The sequence below is a fragment of the Miniopterus schreibersii genome (genome assembly GCF_964146895.1).
Source record: "Miniopterus schreibersii genome assembly, chromosome: 1".
Classification (NCBI taxonomy): Eukaryota; Metazoa; Chordata; class Mammalia; order Chiroptera; family Miniopteridae; genus Miniopterus; species Miniopterus schreibersii.
Window position 1 is genome coordinate 195,605,052 of NC_138101.1, and position 18,262 is coordinate 195,623,313.

Consider the following 18,262-nt stretch of genomic DNA (forward strand, 5'->3'; position numbering starts at 1 on the left):
TTCACCCAGGTGTTGCCAGCCCCCGATGCCCATGGGAGTTGAAGAACTCACTGCAGAAACCTGGGCCCTGCCATCCTTGAGCTGAGGAAATGATGCCACGTGCTCTGCTCTGGATTCCCAGAGGGAAGAGCAAAGTGCGGTGTTTGAGGGCCTCCCGCCAGCTGCCTGAGAGAAAGAGTTGCAGAGATGGAAGTGGGTCCCCTCATCCAGGACCCATTTTCTCTGTATCCAGGAGGGGAGCCGGGGGTCAGGAAACACGCCTCTGGGGTTGGTCATGAAATTCGGCAAACCACAGCTGAAGTTTCTGCCCCGCGCTGGATGCTGGGGTTACAGGTACAGCGACCAGGCCCTGGGACCTCACAGGAGGACAGGGCTGCTCGGCTCCCAGCTGAGCACATGAAGTAACTGGCGCTGACTGTACACTGGTGGTGACACTTCCCAGAGCCCAGGGCCAGCCCTGAGGGCAGCTGACCTCAGGGATGCCTCCGGCCCCATCGACACCAAGCAGGACAGAGATACCCGCTCACCAAACTCATCCCAGAGGCTGCACCCTGGGAAATGTGGAGAACCTGGGGAACCCTCCTCCCAGCATGGGCTTGGGGGGCAGACAAACCTGGGTTCAAATCCCACTTCTGCAGGGGCGTCTTTATATCTTTGAGCCTCAGCTTTCTCATCTCCAATGGAGTAAACTAACACCCAACCCCGAGAGCTGTTGTGGGAATTCAACCCAATGTGGAGCGTGAACCTGTAGCACCCACGGAAGGCTTTGTTTCTGAGGTCGTCGCTCCCTCTGCCCCCTGAATCCCAGCACCTGGCAGTCCCCTGGCCTTGTCTGCTGCCCACACCTCCCGTGTTTTCTTCATAGACACCCTTCGGTTCCCACACGTGTCTTTCTGCACTCAGGGAGCCAAGAAAACCGGACAGGGGAGTGGGCAGGGGCTAAGCCGGGTAACCAGCAGCTTCAGCCATGCTCACTTGTGCTTCTCTCCCCCCTCTCCTCTGCCCCCTACTCTCCTCTTTCTCTCCCTCCCTCTCTCCCTCCCTCTCTCTCCCCTCTCCCTCCCTCTCTCCCTCCCTCTCTCTCCCCTCTCCCTCCCTCTCTCCCTCCCTCTCTCTCCCCTCTCCCTCCCTCTCTCCCTCCCTCTCTCTCCCTCTCTCCCTCCCTCCCTCTCTCCCCCTTCTCTTTCTTTCTCTCTCTCTCTCTCTCTCTCTCTCTCTCACACACACACAGCTGGGCTGAGCCGTGATGTTCACCTTTCTCCCCAAACCTCACACTCTGGGGACAGAGGGAAACCAAGCACACGCGGGTCCCGGGGCCCCTCTCTCACACCGCACGCCAAGGCTCTTCAGGGCTCTCGTTCAGGGAGCCAGAAAGTCATAAAAATCATGATCGTCTGCACGCACTGGAAGCAAAGAGAATACACTTGAAAAGCACGAGTAAATGGGCTGTGAGATCGTATTACAACTGCATTTATATAAAGTAATGAAAATATCAGTTCTCTTCTTAAAAAAACAGTTATGCAAACACACAGACTATGGCATCATTATTAACATTTAAAAAATACACAGACACTCCCACCTGCCAGCCCACATACTGCAGCTTGTCCCTCCCCACATGGGACACAGCCACATTCCTGCTCAACACTTTTCCTTTCTCTGCCCCCCTCCTCTGCTTCCTCCCCTCCTCCTCTCCCCCCTCCTCTCCTTTCTCTGTTACAAAATCAGTTTGAAGTTACTGACTGGGAAGTTGGGAAACCTGCTATGCGCTGTCTTGAGCAGGGCGCCCCCTGGCGGGGTGCCCCTGCCACCTCCCTGTGTGCCCCTGGGCAAGTTCCTCTCCCTCTCTGGGACTCAGCCTTCTGGCCTGTGGAGTGGGAGAGTGGGAATGGAAACATTCGAAGGCCCCTGTCACAGCTCTGACTCAGGGTGGGACCCACATGACCCAGTGAGCACCTGGGCTCAGTTGCTTGGGCCTGGGATCTTGGGTCATGCAGCCCCTGGTTTTCCAGTAAGGTGGTCACCTGAGGGTGTGGCCTTGTGGCTGGTTTCTAAAACAGCTGGAGAAAACCGTGCTTTCTCCGCAACACCGTTTTCCCGCTGCGTGAATGTCCAGTTCCTTCTGGTTCCTGGGAGGCCAGGGTCCTGGCCGTGAGAGCTGTGCCCAGCCTGGCCTGCGCTAGAAGGGGAGGGGTCGGTGTATGCGAGGGCAAGGGGGAGGGGAATGGGTCCTCAGTTTCCCCTCTGCTTACAGGGCCTTCCTGCTTCTATAACACTTTATGGTTCCAAAGGCCTGAGGAACTGCTCTTGGTCTCTTTGTAGCTGAGCAGACAAAATCAATTTGTAAAGAGGGGGCCCTAAGCATTTTTTAAAAGGAAAACTTAGTGTTGGTTTAATGGAAACACGATCCAGTTATACAGCGCTTAGGAACCACTCGAGTGCCCTGGGGAGGAAGGGCATGTTTCTGGCCTCGGGACCCAGCACAGAGTCCCCTGCCCGGATGGTACATGGAGCCCAGATGCCTAGCTCTGGCGGAGAGGGAGAGGGCCAGGTTTGGGGCACCTGGGGCCTGGCTCCCCTGTGGGAGCACGTGTGGGACATTCTTGGTCCAGAGGACCTGCCTCTGTCCAAAGTCCCTTCTGGGAGCAGGAGGGAGAGCCCTTCAGATGAGCCGAGTTCCAAGGCCGAGCTCTCGTCTCTGTCTTGGACACTCAATCCCTCTTCCCTAGTGTGACAGGGGCTCCCCTTCTGTCCCTTCAGCTTGAGTTGGAGAAGTTGACAAGCTCAGACCAAGAGTGACTGGGAGGTAACACAGCCTCCCCGTGACTGTCACTGTCAGGCGGCTGCTGCACACGGAGCGTGCTCCCCTCGCTCCACGGAGATCTTAGCGGTGACGTCTCTCTCCTTGATTTTCTCCCTGAACAGAACACGGCCATCTAACCGTTTCCCGGAGACTCCGAGCGTGGTCACGGACACACGTCACGGTCCCTGCTGCCGGGGCTCCTGCACGCGGTGCCCCTGTTCTGCGGCGCCTCTTAGTCCTTCCTGGGTCTGCTCTCTGTAGGTCTCCCCTCTCCTTCATGTCACTCTATCACTTGTCACTTTTCACTGCTGTCACTGGGCCTGCCACTGGTCATCACCATTTCTGCTTCTAACCCATAGCACCGAACCTGCTGTCATTTTTAAAACTACACAAGCCGGTTTGTTCTCCTTGTGCCTAAAACAAGAGTCACTGGGCGGTGAGGGAGGGCCTGGGCTGTTCATCCGTGTGACGGCTCAGGGGCCTTCGCAGTAACATCTGGGTTGGGGTTGGCCTCTGGATAAGAGGTGGCCATCCAAGGGGCACGTTTGGGTTTCCAGGGCTGACAGCAGACCAAGGCCAAAATGCCTCAGCTTTCCCCCAACCACGAATAGATGCCATCTATGAGACTGTACACACTGAGCATTTACACAGAGTATATAAAAATTCTGTACATCATTCCTGGCCACACAGTATACATTCCGTATAAACAGACTGAGAGGACACTGTATAAAAAGGAGCTCTACGCTGGAAACGTGGATACGGCGTCTACACCGGGCGGCTCTGCCACCTGGCCGGCCCGTCTCCAGCGTCCCCGGCACCCTCGGGGAGCTCGGGACGATGGGAGGTTGGAGGAGAGAGTCACCGGGCGCCCCCGGGGGCTAGGTGGGCGGGGGGCCGCTGTAGCGGAGCACGAGCGTGAAGGAGCGGGCGAAGTTGTTGGCCAGCGTGCAGCTGCGGTCGTCTTCGCCCACGGGGAGCAGGAGCAGCAGCAGCAGGAGCAGCAGCAGCAGCAGCTGCAGGGGCAGTGCCACGCAGCACACCCTGCGGAGGAGGGCGCGGGGCCCCCGGCGCCACCACCGGGGCTGCAGGGCAGAGAGAGGCGTGAGTGGGCGGGCGCCCAGCGGGGGGGGCGGGGCGGGCGCCAGGGGCCGCGCGGCTCTGGGCTAACTGACCGCGCGGGTCTCAGTCTCCCCGTCTGCAAAGTGGGCCTAATGCCAATTTTGCCAGAAACAAAGATCTCTAGTTTTCTCAAACCATTCTAGGCACGAAAGGAAGACCAAATAGCTAAAGTTACAGGCTCTGCCTGATATTACGCAAGCCTTTGCCCGGTTCTGAGTCCTAGGTGAAGGACTTGAGAAGGTCACTCATCTTCTCTAAACTTCACGTTTCTCATCTATGAAAAGGGGTAATGATGATGATACCTACCCAACAGGTACCCCAAGCGAGGTACCCCAAACTGCTGTCATTATGATGCATCATTAATACCATCATCATCTAAACCACAGTCACCACCATCACCGTCATCTTCATATCGTCACCGCCGCCATGTCCAACATCACGTTCGTCACCATCGCTCTCTCTCCACCTTCATCACCAACACCGTCAATACCACGTGAAGATCAGTCTCACAAGTCCAAATGCCCCATGGACGTCTTTGCTTCAATGCCCATAAAAGTGGCCAAAGGACACACTCTAAATTCTAGAAGGACTGGCTGGGCTGTGCCTTCATGGGAGGGCCGAGAGCTGGCTGCTCAGGAAAGTGGAGCCCCCCCCCCCCCCCGTCACAGTGCAGCGTGGTGCAGGCAGGGCCCAGCCCTCGAGCCTGGCTGACCACGTTGCCATGCAGACTCCGTCACACACTAGCTACGTGGCCTTGGCAAGTTAATAACGTCTGAGCATCTGTTTCCTTCTCTGCAAAACTGGGATAAAACAACTACCCCCAATTTGTGGGTTGTGGTGAGGACTCAAAGCCAAGTGTATTTATGCAGCAATTAAAAAGTAAATAGCTCTTATTAGTAGGACTGTTATTGTAGAATAAATCTGCTAGCTCCCTACAGGACCAAAAGTTCCCCTCTCCGAGACACCAGAAGTTATAATCAAGTGATGATGATGATGACAGTGGTAGGAGTGATGGTGCTGGTGCTGGTGATGGTAGTGATCGTGATGGTAGTGATGATGGAGATGGTGAGAATCTTGATGATGGTGGTGCCAAGAAACAAAACTCTTCCCTGAAAATTTGAGCCACAGGCTGGAGCTCCCAGGGGTTGGCATCTAAATTTACACAGTGTGGTCCAAAGGGAAACAAAAGGAAACACACCCCACCAGCAGAGATTTTAATGCAAAGAAACCTCAGGTGGCTAGTGTCCTGGGGTGGAGAGAAGCCAATCCACATCCTCACTGGAAAAACTCAATTGAAATAAGACACCCCAATCCGAGAGATGTGAAAATGCGAAAAATTAGGAGCCTTAAAACATATAAAAAATGATGAAATAAATTAAATGCCACCCCCGGGCTGCTCTGCATCTGAATCTACATCCCAGGGTCACAGAACCAAACGCTCTCCACGCCTGCCGACTGGCACCCAGGCCCTGCCCTGCTCCACCCAGGCAAACAACGTGCTGGCAAAGCTGCTCCCGGGCTAACGGTCTGTCCCAGGTGGGACGGCCCCCTCCCTGGGCCAGTGCGGGAACTGAGCTGGCTCACGGTCCAGCTGTAACCTGAAAAGCAATTACACTTCACGTGTCTGAGCGCTGCAGGCAAACATATCTCGTGGCACTGATCTGGCAAGTGTGTGGGCAGCTGCGAATTTAATAAATCTTAATTACTCTGTTTATACAAACAAGTAGGCTGGAGCCCTTGACGCAGTCAGAGCCTGGCGCGTGGAGAGAAAAAAGCAAAAAGCAACTGCTCATAAATAACTAGCTTTGGGGCAGGTTTCCCCCTTCCCTTTGGGATAAAAATAATATATGAAATGTTTCTAAGTTGGCAAGATCACAACCTCTGAAGACGGTGTCTACATTCTACCTGTCAGGCCTGTGTGTGTGTGTGTGCATGTGTGTGTACGTGCATGTGCACAACCCCCCCGCACATGCATGCACACACCCAGACCAGCAGAATGAACACCAGAGCCAGGCTAAAGGGAGGATCCCCCAACAGAAGTGTCACTGATCCCTGTGTTTTCAGAAAGAGAAGCAGGGGCAGTGTCTGCGGAAGTCGCCAGGGCCTACCTTTACATGGCAATTAAGAACCTACTGTGTGCCGGTTGTTGCAAGAAACCTGCCCACCTCCTTTTCTTCACTGTTAAACTGGGGCTAAGTGACTCACCAACAATCATACGCACTAACGGTTGGTCCTGATTCCAATACAGAGCACAAAGCAGCAGTTCTCAAAAAGGCCAGCAGCCTGTGTGCCACCTGGCAACGAGCTAGAAGTGCCGACTCTTGGGCCACCCCAGACCTACGGAATCCAAAGCTCTGGGGGAGGGACAGAAACTGTGCACAAACGAGCTGTCACATAAATGAGCCCAAGGTGGCTTCTGTACAGCGGCCTCCAGGTGCTGACTTCTTCAGAGTGGGCTCAGACCTGTTAGCTCAAAAGCCAGCTAGCACTAGACTCAAATCTTCACACACCCACTTTTTTAAACATAACCCAAAGAAGCAGATTTTTTGGCCATTTAGAGCCTGTCTGCTTTGCATACCCCGTGAAACTGTGCCTGACAGCTGCCAGCCATCTGATAAGAGAAACCTGCAGCTATAAAGGCCCCAAGTCGCTGCTGCCTTTCGAGGCTCCCTGCTCCAGGGCCTTGCCACTGTGCTGAGCAGCCCAGCTGGCTGCGTGCGCCCTCTCGCCGCCCCCGCCCCGCCCGGCCGGGATGCGGTCTGCCAGGCAGGGCTTTGCCCTGTGTTCACTGATGGATCTCAAGTGCCAAAGCAGTGCTTGGGACAAAGTCAGCACTCAGCAAATATTTGTGAAATGAACAAATGAATGAATAAATAAATGAAGAGACAGCAGATAAATACAGGGCTGTGAACATTTCCAAGTTAACCCAATTACAGACTGCCAGGAACCTGAGCCTGCGCTGTAGGGCTGGTGTCAGCCAGCCAAGAGCCCCCTACTCAGAAATATTTAGTAAGCACTTACTATGTGCTAGATACCAGGGGACCCAGACACAGCTCCCCCTGGACTCCAGCCTGGGAGCTGTATACATGAGGACTCCCAACCAGTGAGGGGCTCAGTGTGAGAGCCAGAGGCAGCCTAGACACCTGGCCCCGTGTCCCCCATGTCCCATCAGGAGCCACCAGGCTGGACTGTGTGGGCCACCTGGTCCTTCCCAAGCTCCTCCCTGTTTCACAAGGAGTCTCTTTGTTATTCTAAATTTGGGATGGGGGGACAAGGGCCTTGGGCTATCTAAAGAACTTCTACAGAAAGCAGTTCACATGATCTTCAAAACTAGTTCATGAAGTAAATGAAGTCAGCATTAATAGTCCCATTTCACAGATGGGGAAAATGAACGCCAGAGGCAAAGCAACTTGTTCCAGGCCACAGAGCTAACTGGCCAGGGGCCCAGAGCACAGCCTTCGTTTCTCAACTGCCTGCCTAGTCCAGGGGACATCCTCTTTTCCAAAAATGCGAGACTTGTAACACCAGCAGGAGACCAAGGAGACATCTGGTGAGCAAAGCATCTGGAAACAGACTCCATGACAGAGACCTCGAAGAACCCAGAGCGCTCTGGAGCACAGCAGGCTACAGGTTCATTTCTCATGGGCAACGCTTGGCAGGAAAACAAATGTGCTCCCTTGGAAAAGGGGGACACTGGGGACACAAATTTACACTGGGCTTTTCCAGAAGCCCGGAGAAAGCTGGGCCCCAGGGGTGCTTTCTCCAAGGCGTATGTGAAAGGCAAACACATGGGCTTTGGGGACAAGGCTAGAGAGCACTCAGGAGCCTTCGCTGAACAAGTCACTCCAACCTGGCTTCCCCCTGCTTAGAATGGAGGTGACAAGCTCTGGGGTGTGGCCAGGACTGTTCAATGACACACCCGAACCACGATTCAGCACAGCTCCCAGCACATAGTGGCTGGTCAGTAGGTAGCATCTGCAGGGCAGGGAACCTTTTTTCTGCCAAGGGCCGTTTGGATACTTATAACATCATTCGCAGGCCATACAAAATTATCAACTTAAAAATTAGCTATGAAAAACACTCCTAGATTTACTGAATTCCGAGTTCCACCTGCGGTTACTTTGCCAGGGCCAGGCCAAATGATTTCTCAGGCCATATACTACCCGAGGGCTGGATGCTCCCCACCCCTGCCCTGGAGTAATGATATTTATTACTCATTATAATCACCACCATTATTGTTATTGCCTTGACCTGTGAGCCCCACGGGAGTGGCCCTGAGCACGTCCCAGGGGGCATAAGTGGCAACACCTGCCTGGAGAACCTAAAAGGCGCCCGCCCCTTCCTCTTCTGTCCCCCACTGAGGTGGCCGCACAGCCCAGCTCAGAATGGTCCAGGTTGACACCTATTGTCACAGCATAATTATTAAGAGCATCCTTGTTGCCTCTTCACCTGGTCCTGGTTTCCAATGAAAAACTCTAGGGTCCCCTGCTACCACGTGCCTGTCACAGCTCAGTCCACTCTGCACACGCCTGGGGCTTCCTGGGAGCGAGGGCCCGGGGCCCAGCCCAGAGCTGACCCAGCAGGAACGTTCCTCAGACCTCAAGGAACCTTCCAGAAATCCCAGGAGTCCCACCCCAGCGTCCCCGGCCCAGCGAGCCTCCAGACGCCCTGCCCTCGGCCCCGTGGAGCAGATGGCAGGCTCCATACCTTCTGGAATCCAGTCGGCTGCCCTGGAGAGCTCTGCGTCTGTTATTTTAGGGAAGGGGAGGAAAAGGGAAAAAAAAGTTAAGTGAGTGAAACTTAAATCCCAGCAGAGCCCGTAATGGAATATTCATTTTGTCAGGGGAGCGTTTCTTTAAAACTCTGGTCATCTGGACAGGCTGAGCCAGCAGGTGATTCGATTTAATGAGCTTTTTAACGCACTTCAGGCCCAGGTGGGACCCCGTCTGGGAAGGCGGGGCCCAGGCCCCGGCGAGCAGGCCACCGGCTGGGGCTGCGCTGACACCTAGTGGCCGGTTCGGTCATTGTGGGGCCGGAGCTCATTGGGGTCTGCAGGCTGCCAGGACCCTCTCAACCACCCCCCAGGCCTAACCTCGGAGCCTGTTTCCGCATCGCTTCTCAGGGAATAATAGCAGGACCTCCTTTATAGGGTTGCTACGAGGACATGGCACTTAATAAAGGCTCTTATTAGTTTAGCTGTTATTGTTCCCTGTAAGGAGACACGGCCCGCAGGGGAGGATGCTTGCTCAGTCCCAGGGCAGGGCAGTGCAGGAGCAGGGCCGGACCCCAGGGCGCCGGCTACCCCGCCTCCAAGAGCAGGGTGCGTTGTCAGTGTGGCTCTGCGCTCACTAGCTCTGGGACCCGGGGCCAGTTTAACTTCTCAGAGTCTCCGACCCCCTCTGGGGACTGGAGATACAATGACTCGGGCAGAGGGCCCCTGTGAGGACTGAATGGAATGACAAGCACTGAGCTGCAGCTTAGGAGGCAGTGAAGCGCTGCTCAGGCAGCAACTATGACGGTCACAGTCACTGCTGCTGTTGCTGGAGCCCCGGCCTCAGAGGGTGGCAGGATGGATGAATGGCACCTGGGACATGGGAGTCTCCCTCTCCCCCCTCTGAGTGGTCCCCTCAGCCTGGTCCTTGGGGACACAGGGTAGAGAGGATGTGGGCCCATTCAGGTTTCCCAGGCGAGCTTGGGCTCAGCCATAGTCCCATCCCCCGGGCCTGGGACCGCGAGTCCTTAGCACCTACCAGCAGCTGGCTGGAGTCCTTGAGCTTGGACTTGTACAGCATCCACCGGTAGCGCAGGTCCTCCAGCTCCTCCGGGGTCCCCCTTGCTGGCCCGAGACGAAGGAGGTTCTCAAAGAGATGCTGGCCTTCTGGTACCCGAGCCTCCAGTTCCTGTGGGGGAAGGACAATGTCAAGCGCACCTCCCAAATGACCCAGGCAGCCCCACCCGGCAGGTAAGGGGCAGCCAGTCAAATTCCACTTGAGAGGAGCGCACAGAAGCTACTACGTGAGAATCCCATCCGTGCAAATTTAAGACAAGGCCGGGCGACTGCTCTCAGCAATGTCGCCGAATGGCTGCCTGCAGGACAGAGCGGCACCGCTGCCCTCCGCGGACGCGTCCAACTCTGACGTTCTAGAACCAAGTCCTCCAGAGGGCTTGGCATCAGAGGTACCATCCTCAGAGCCGCCTATGCTGAACGTCTTCCGGTTGGCATGTTTACGCCTGGCGGAGTCATGTTGGGACTGGGATTTTTCTACCGAAATACAGCAATGTGTCCCCCAGGGTGGCACCTTTTACCCTCAGGATTCCTGAGAAGTGGTGTGATGTGGGGCTTTGAGCAGGGCTCTGAATCCAAGATCCTGCACTTACAGTCTGGCTTTGGATCCTGGCTCTGCCCCATCCTACCAGCTGTGTGATGACAGTAAGTTGCTTAGCTTCTCAGAGCCCCCTAGAATGTGAGCTCTACAAAGACAAGGAGGGCTCACCTGGGGAGCCGCGGGTTGACTCTGATCTGGCTGGAATTGGGGGGTGGTGGCAGGAAGGGAGAGGAGGGACTGAGCAGGCCCAAGGAGGTGGGCAGGAAGGACTTCCCGGTCATGGTCAGCCAGGTAATTGGACCAAACCTCTTACAGAAGCCAAAATATTAAAGACATCTAAAAGGCATTACAGATGCAGAACTAGGTAGTAAAAAGAAAAATAGAAATATAAGGTTTGACAACACCAACAAAAATAAAAGGCAGTAAAGAGTCAGCAAGAGAGCGAGGCACATCAGGCTAAAACCAGGGCAAGGATGAAACCCAGGGAAATGAGCCCAGCATGCAGGCCAACAGGACACTGGCCAGTCTGGAGGACATCGTGGTGAAACAGCATGCCTTTGGCAGCCCCTCAGGGCTCTGCAGGCAAAGGTAAAAGTCTGGGCCCTGCAGAGGTGCAGGCTCTGAAAACCATTCCCCTGCAGCTGAGACTCCTCAGGCTCCGTAATGAAGGTCGACAATGATACGTACCTAGATTAGACGGGGATAGTGAGAGGGGACAGAAACAAAAATATCCAGGAGGTGGAATCAAGGAGGGCTTGGTGGCTAATTCCACATGGGAGCAAAAGAGCAAGATCTGTGGTAGATACATTGCCCAGCGGAGCTCCGCCCACACTGCCCACCTTGAGAGTCACGAGTGAAATGAAGCTGCTGTTTGAAGCCACCAACTGCTGGGTGGCCTGTTACACAGCAACAGCTAAGCGATACAAGTGGTGACTGGTGGTGCTATCTTCCAAGTTGGGGAACCCAGAAGCAGGCCGAATGAATGAATGAATGAATGGTTCTTCTAAAATGTTTGAACCAGACAAATTTAAAAACCGTTATTTATACACAAGCAAGAACAGCTCACAAGCGAGGTGTGTGCTCCCTGGTGGCAAACGCATCGATGGTGCAAACCCCACGGCAAGGGGCCTGCCCCTGGGAACGAACCTGCAGCTTCGTTTCTCTGGTCCTCGCGTCCTTGGCCGTGGCAGCTCTCATTGCGATGATTCTCACCAGCTTAGCGTTTTCCACCTGCAGCCACTGCTCGAAGCGCCTCCGGAGCTGGGGGAAGCCTTCCCCGCTGCCTTCTGCGTCCTGGAGCGGCTCTGCCTGCGGGAATGCACAGCGGGGCCAAAGCATCAGAGGGGAACACAGCCTCCGGGCCACGTGTCCTGGGGATCCCATGAGGCAGAGGCTGGGGGCGAGGGTGCCCAAAAAGCGATGAGGGAGGCCTGGCGGGACAAAGAACGTCTCTACTGGATGTGTGCCCCAGTGTTTAGGGGTCAGGGACATTCCTGGCCTCCCTGGGGCGGCCCCATCCCCCCCCGACCAGGATAGCTGTAATCGTGGCCGTCCTCTAGCCACGCTGTCCCCTCCAGCCCTGCAGCCCGAGTGGTCTGTCCAGCTTGCCGTCCATCCAGCTGAGCCCTCACTCATGCCCCTCGGTGGCTTCTCACGCGCCTCAATGTGGCCCGAGAGCCTCAGGTTCCGGCTCTGCCCGACTCTGCAGCTCGTCGTCCCCCCCCCCCCATTCTCTGAGCCCGAGCGCACAGCCACGTCTCCGCCCCTGGACTGTGCTCTCCCCGGGGGTCTTTGCACACCCCGTCTCCTCTGCATGGAACGCACCCCCTCCACTCCTCTCCCTGATGCCCACTCAGCCTGAGGGCTCCCCTCGCATTGCCTTTCTCCCGGGAGGGCTTCCCTACCCCAGAACTGGGTCATGGTCACTCTGCAGCAGGATCCCATAGCATGTGGCCCCTCTGCCATCCCGAACCGCGCTTTCTGGAACCTTTCATTGCCTGTGGTTCCCACGTCCTTTCCTCTCAAACTGTGCTCTGAGTCCCAGCAGGGAGCGGGCCTTGGAGAAACGCAGACTCACGCCCAGCTGGTGTGGCGCAGTGGTTGAGCGTTGACCCATGCGCCAAGAGGTCACCGGGTCCATTCCCAATCAGGGCACATGCCCGGGTTTCAGGTTTGATCCCCGGTAGGGGGTGTGCAGGAGGCAGCCGATCAATGTTGATTCTCTCCCATTGATGTTACTATCTCTCTCCCTCTCCTTCTCCCTCTAAAAATCAATAAAAACATATTTTTTTTTAAAAAAAGAAAAAAGAGATGCAGACTCGTGGGCCCCCCAGACCCACCGACCTAGAACCTGCACTTTAATGGGAGTGGGGTACATGTCACACTACGAGGGGCCCTGCGCCGGGTCCTGGCTCTGGCTCTGGCTCTGGCTCTGGCTGGGGAAGCGTCTGTCTCACCCACAGCTGTGCCCCAGCCCAGGCCCAGCTCCGAGCCGGGCGGCATCCATAAGTGCCTCCTGGGTGGGAGCGGGAGGATGGATGGAGTGGCACGCGGGCTTTGAAGGAGTTTCTTTTCCATGTGCTTCCTCTTTAAAGGCGGTCAGGGGAGAGGATGGATGATACAGTGCAGTTAGCTTAGTTCCTTCCACAAAATACAACTTAGAGCACAAAAAAATGCCCATCTTCTCTGATTTCAGTTTGCCACCTGGAGCCAGCTGGAAGCGTTTAACCCTCACCCTCTCCCCTCTGCAGGGCGCGGTGTTTCTGAGGCTCGAGGGCCTGTCCGTCCAAGGGGTGCCCAGGACCTTCCCCAGGGGCCTGGGTCTGGGGTCCTCTGAGTCCCTCTGTCCAGTGGCACAGGGAATGCTCATGGCACAGCAGGGCCGGCCCACCAGAGACAGGATGTGGCCAAGTTCTGAGCTGAGCGTGTGGCCCCCAGTTCGGGGGTGGGTTGCTGGAGACGCTCACCCTCGATTTGGGATCTGGAAGCCCCACCAGACACTCACCTGACGGTGCCGCCTGGGGATGGGGTCCGTGGGGTTGATGAGGAACCCGCTCTTCGGGATGTTATTGGTGAAAATCATTTTCTTCCCTGAGTCCACTTCTGTCCCCTGCAGCTGCCGGTTCCTTATGAGGCTGGGACGACAAATTTGGCCGTCAGTGTGGGGAAGGACGTGACTGGGACTCACCAGGTCACGAGAGAAGTAACAGAATTGGGGCATCTTTCGGCAGGTATCCAGTGATGTAGGTGCTGCCCAATCCCCAGGGGGCTGGAGGCTAACTCCTGAGCGGGGACATCTCCCTGTTCCCACCGCCCCTGCTAGAAGGCCACCTGGGCCAGACGGGAGATGCCCACAGGCCCCTGGACCACATCCGCCACACAGTAGAACCCCAGCCCTGCTCCATGGCACCACTGAGCCCTCCCCTGGATGGGAAGGGGTGATGTCCCCGACCAGGCTAGGGCCCAGAGGCCCCCTCACCTCAGCAGGCTTTCCTCCAGCAGCCGCAGGGCCCGCCACGACTCCGCCAGCGCCCCCAGCTCCTCCTGGACCACAGCGGCCCCTTCCAGGGAGGACTTCTCCATCACCAGACAGCCGTGCGCTTCGGTCAGGGACAGCTGGGCCTCCTTCTCGGGGAATTCAGCCAGCAGCCGCTGAAGGACACACACACGCACACGCACACGCACACACAGTGAGGTCCTTGGGGGGTTCTCTGCTCCCCAGTGTGGGAGCTTTGGCCTCTCGAGCCTGCTTTTGGGGATGCACCGTCTCTGCAGGGAAAGCCATCTTACCTGGACTTCAGCCTCTCGGGACTGGGCATCCCATGGGCCCGTGTCCCCCAGGTACAACTCCAGCTTCTGAGTGACCACAGCTATCCACTGTTGCAGCTCCAGCAGCTCGTGGCTGAAGGTGCAGTGTTCCCGCATGCTCCGCTGGCACCCATCCACGAGGTCCTGCGGCACAGCCCCGGGGGCCCTGAGAGCTGGCCGAGGCTGAGACCCTGGGCCCCCCCCCTGCAGGGCCGCCAGACCTGCCTGGGCACTGGGGTGTGACGGCCCCCGGGGCTCCCAATCAGGCTCCCCCCAGCAGGAACGGGAGCGCTGCTCTGTGAGAGGTGCCTTCCCCGTTCCCTGGCAGGACAGACTCTGGTGGGAGGGGCCTCTGAGCCTGTCTTGCTTTCATGCCTGAGTCTGGAGCAACGATCTCTCATCACCACTGGTGTGGGTGTGAACTGGCACAGCCACTTGTGAAAACAGTAGGTGCCTATCACCTAACACTGAACACGGGCCGCCCTATGACCCAACCCTTCCACCCTGGGTGTATGCCTGGCAATGCGAACACGTCTTCACCGAAAGACAGGTGTGTGGTGTTGCCTGTAACAGCCCCAAACTGGAAACCACCCGAGTGCCCATCGATAGCAGAAGCGAGAAATGCGTTGAGGTGCAGCCATCCAACAATATTTTATAGCAGTGAGAAGGAGCGCCCTTCACCACCATCTAAAGCAGCGTCGCGGATGAATCTACAGCCATCACGAGAGCTAGAAGCCATAACCTAAGAAACCCTTCTGTCTGATTCAACTTGAGCAGCCATCAGGCAAACACAACCTACCCTGTTCTAAGTCCCAAGTCAGGGTTACCTCCCGCCATCAAGGGTGGTGGGCAGTGGCTATAGGGGCAGGAGGAGCTTGGGGGGGCGGGGCTGGTATTATTCCATGTCGTCATCCAGGTGCTGGTAACATGGATATGTTCCATTTTTTTTAAATTATCAAGCTTCATACTTAGATGTTCACTTTTCTGTATATGCTTATACTTTGGTAAAAAGTTTTAGAAAAATAGTCTTGCTTTTATTGCCCTCCCTGGGTCAGTCATGGATCAGTTCTCGCCTTGCTCTTCTCTGTCTCCACGACAGGTGGGCTCTGTATCCAACAGAGCAGACATTCTCTGTCCTCTTGGTCACCCAGCCTGGGACCCTCCCTGTCAGCCCACCACAGGCCAATCAGACCCCAGGGTCTGTCACCTCTTCTCATGCTCTGATCCCTGGCTCAGGTCCTCGTGACTCTCTGCTGGGTAACCACAGGCCCTGCCTTCCTGCATCCCACAGACACTGGCTGACACCAGCGAGTGCCAGGCCCACCAGGAGCTGGGACAGAGAGGGTGACTGTGTGTACCTTCAACAAACCACTGACGACGGCCTGAAAAATGATCTAAAACTTTGCTTCCCTGCACTCTGCCCAACACTGTCCCCTCCTGAGCCCTGTGCACCCATGTCAGACCCAATGTCTTCAATGGCCCCATTGCTTAATGGGGTACATGCCTCCCCACGGGGGCAGGGAAATCACCGGGGCTGCATGGGAAAGGCTGACTAGAATGTCTTAGACTTAAAAAGCACTGTTCGATTCCCGGTCAGAGCACATGCCCGGGTTGCGGGCTCAATCCCCAGTACAGGGTGTGCAGGAAGCAGCCGATCAATGACTCTCTCATCATCGATGTTTCTATCTCTCTCTCCCTCTCCCTTCCTCTCTCTGAAATCAATAAAAACATTTGAAAAACAAAAAAAAAGCACTGAGTACCAAAATGATAAAAGAGGGACAATGGACTTCTGTAGGGAAGTATTTAAACAATAAAGAAGTCTGGCAGAATTGCAGCCCCGACTGGTGCTCCGTGAACGCTTGCTCGGAATATTCTAATGATCAGTCCAGGTCCTCATTGGCGGTCGGCATTAAAGCTTAAGTTTGCTGCATCTATGGGCTCCGTGGTCCTCAAGGGCAGGGACAGAGATTCCTATTTCTCTACTCCCCCTGCCTCAACAGGACCACTAGCTGCTAATTTATTAAACTGAATGAATGAATTCATATAGACCTTAGCCCTCACTCTGACCAATGGGTCTTGACGGGTAGAGCTGTGTTTCCTGAAAATTCATGGGGGTTTCAGGTACTGTGCTAATGACAGGATGGGGGTGATGCCAGCACATGTAGTGAGAGTGTGGGGTACACCCATCCTGCTCGGGGGAGGATAGGGTTTTCTTATGCCCCACCCATATCTACATGTTTATTGGGGCCTAAGCTTAGAATCTGACTCATTAACACACAAACACAGAAATGTTGGCAGTTTTCATAAACACATTAACTTCCCAGGAATGCAGCTATTTTGTAAACTGAGGGAGGGCTGCACTCCGGGTTGTTCACATTTGAGGCTGTCCCGCAGAGAGGGGGCATTGTCACCACCTCCTCCTGCCTTTGGGTAGCCACCATGGAGCACTGATAGTTTGAAAGGCATTATTTTTTATAATTACTTTCATTTATCTTTTCTGCTATAGAAAGGGCATTATATTAAAATTTTAAAGGGTGTGGCTACTTATACTATCTATGAATTGCAGGACCGCGAAGAGAATGTTAGGAATGCTTGTTATTAAATAGAGGGGGCCGGGGGCCATGAGGGGGGAACTGCCTTAGACCGAGTTTCCTTGAAGAGAGGCAGCCTGAGAGCTGGCTTTGCGCTCCTGGGGCACCTGTGACAGATGCAGGCCCAGGAATCCATCTGAGTCTGCGTCCGGGTGGTGGCTGGAGCCTGCCTGGGAACTTGTCCTCAGGGGAACTTTGAAGGACCCTCAGTTTCCATTCCCACTGCTCAAAAGGGAGTCAATCCTATGTGAACACCAGGAAGGTCCAGGCGGCCACTAGAGGGCACTGCAGGCGAGGCTCAGGGCCACCAGGCTGCACCTTCCAACCTCCCAAAGGTGGCAAAGGCAAAGGTGATGGGCCTGCTGCCCGCTGGGCTTTTGTTCGGATCTGAGCAGCCTGCCCAGCTCTTTGGCCCTTGAGCCCAGGGGTAACTGTATATTTACTTGTTGGCTGCTGACTAATGGTTCATCTACCCACCCGAGCGCAACCCCAGGGAGAACAGGGCCCTTGGCTATCTGGTTCATGCTGCCCCATCCTTAGGGCCCCGGACACAGCCTGGCATACAGGAGGCGCTCAGTAACCATCCGCTAAGTAAACGAGGGAGGGAAAGAAGCGAGAGAGAAAGGAGAGTTGGCAGGAATGAAGGGAGAAAGAGGGGAAACGCCCCGGAGGGTCAGGTTCCAGGGTCCAGTGTCTGCCGGGCACGGGTCCCTGTTGGCCCCTTACCTCCAGAGACCTCTGCAGGGCCTGGTAGTTGGCGGAAAGCTGGTCCATTTTGTGCTGGTGGTTGGGGTTCCCCTGGATGAAAGGCCTGGTGGCCTCCATCTGTACCCCCAGGTCCAGCCCCTCTTCCTGCAGCCCCTGTAGTGGAGGAAGCAATGAGTGGGACTGTCCTTCCTGCCTCTCATCATGGGTGCTGGTCGTGGCGGGGGGCCTCTGAGTGGGAGACACTGGAGGGTCCCGGATGGTGGGGCTCCCCAACCCCAGAGGCTGCACCACATGGCTGTCTGACGGGCGCACTCTCAGGACTGGTGAGAGGTTTTTTTAAGGAGACGACAATACTCTGAGACACCATGAGATTAAACCGGGGGAGACACTCCCATCTAAACTCTTACTTGATGACCACCTCTCGTTATGAGGAATCTCATCCCAGCTTTAGTTTTAAAGCCCCACATGCACCATTTTTAACATCTTCCAAAGAACACTCTCAACTTACATGTGAGCTACACTTGGGCCTTAAAAGATCATTGTTAAAAGCCAGCCAGCTCCTCATCCAGCCGACAAGGACCAACGCGCAGCTGAAGCACCGTCCACGTGTGCCCTAAAGCATTTCTTCTCAGGGACCAGATAGGTTTACTTCACTGAGGGCCTCCGGACTCATTAGAAACACTTAGCAAACTGACTTTCAACACAAGATCAATGTCGGACTTTCGAACCATGGAGTAAGCAAAAAGAGCTTAGTATGTTTTTAAGCTTGAGAACCAGCAGTCTGGAGGTGCTCAGGCCCTGCTGAGGCCCTGAACCATCAGCAAATCTAGAGATTCAGCCGAGATGAAAGGTCAGGTCTCCAGGGAGGGTCCAAGGGTCTGGCTGGGGCCTGTTACTGGTAGGGAGGGGGG

At 55.5% G+C, this 18,262-nt stretch overlaps 1 protein-coding gene across 1 annotated transcript in view; it reads right to left on the minus strand.

Annotated features, from left to right (window-relative positions):
- Nucleotides 1–1,454: 1,454 nt before the first annotated feature.
- The window catches only part of SYNE3 (spectrin repeat containing nuclear envelope family member 3), a 67,218-nt gene continuing 50,410 nt past the window's right edge, over nt 1,455–18,262 (minus strand). The window contains exons 11-18 of the mRNA XM_081131833.1: nt 17,370–17,504; nt 14,035–14,196; nt 13,724–13,896; nt 13,250–13,379; nt 11,392–11,553; nt 9,670–9,819; nt 8,627–8,665; nt 1,455–3,882 (exon numbers count right to left, since the gene is read on the minus strand). Of these exons, the coding sequence (XP_080987959.1) occupies nt 3,679–3,882; nt 8,627–8,665; nt 9,670–9,819; nt 11,392–11,553; nt 13,250–13,379; nt 13,724–13,896; nt 14,035–14,196; nt 17,370–17,504 (1,155 nt within the window). The 3' untranslated portion in view covers nt 1,455–3,678. The remainder of the gene's footprint in view (nt 3,883–8,626; nt 8,666–9,669; nt 9,820–11,391; nt 11,554–13,249; nt 13,380–13,723; nt 13,897–14,034; nt 14,197–17,369; nt 17,505–18,262) is intronic.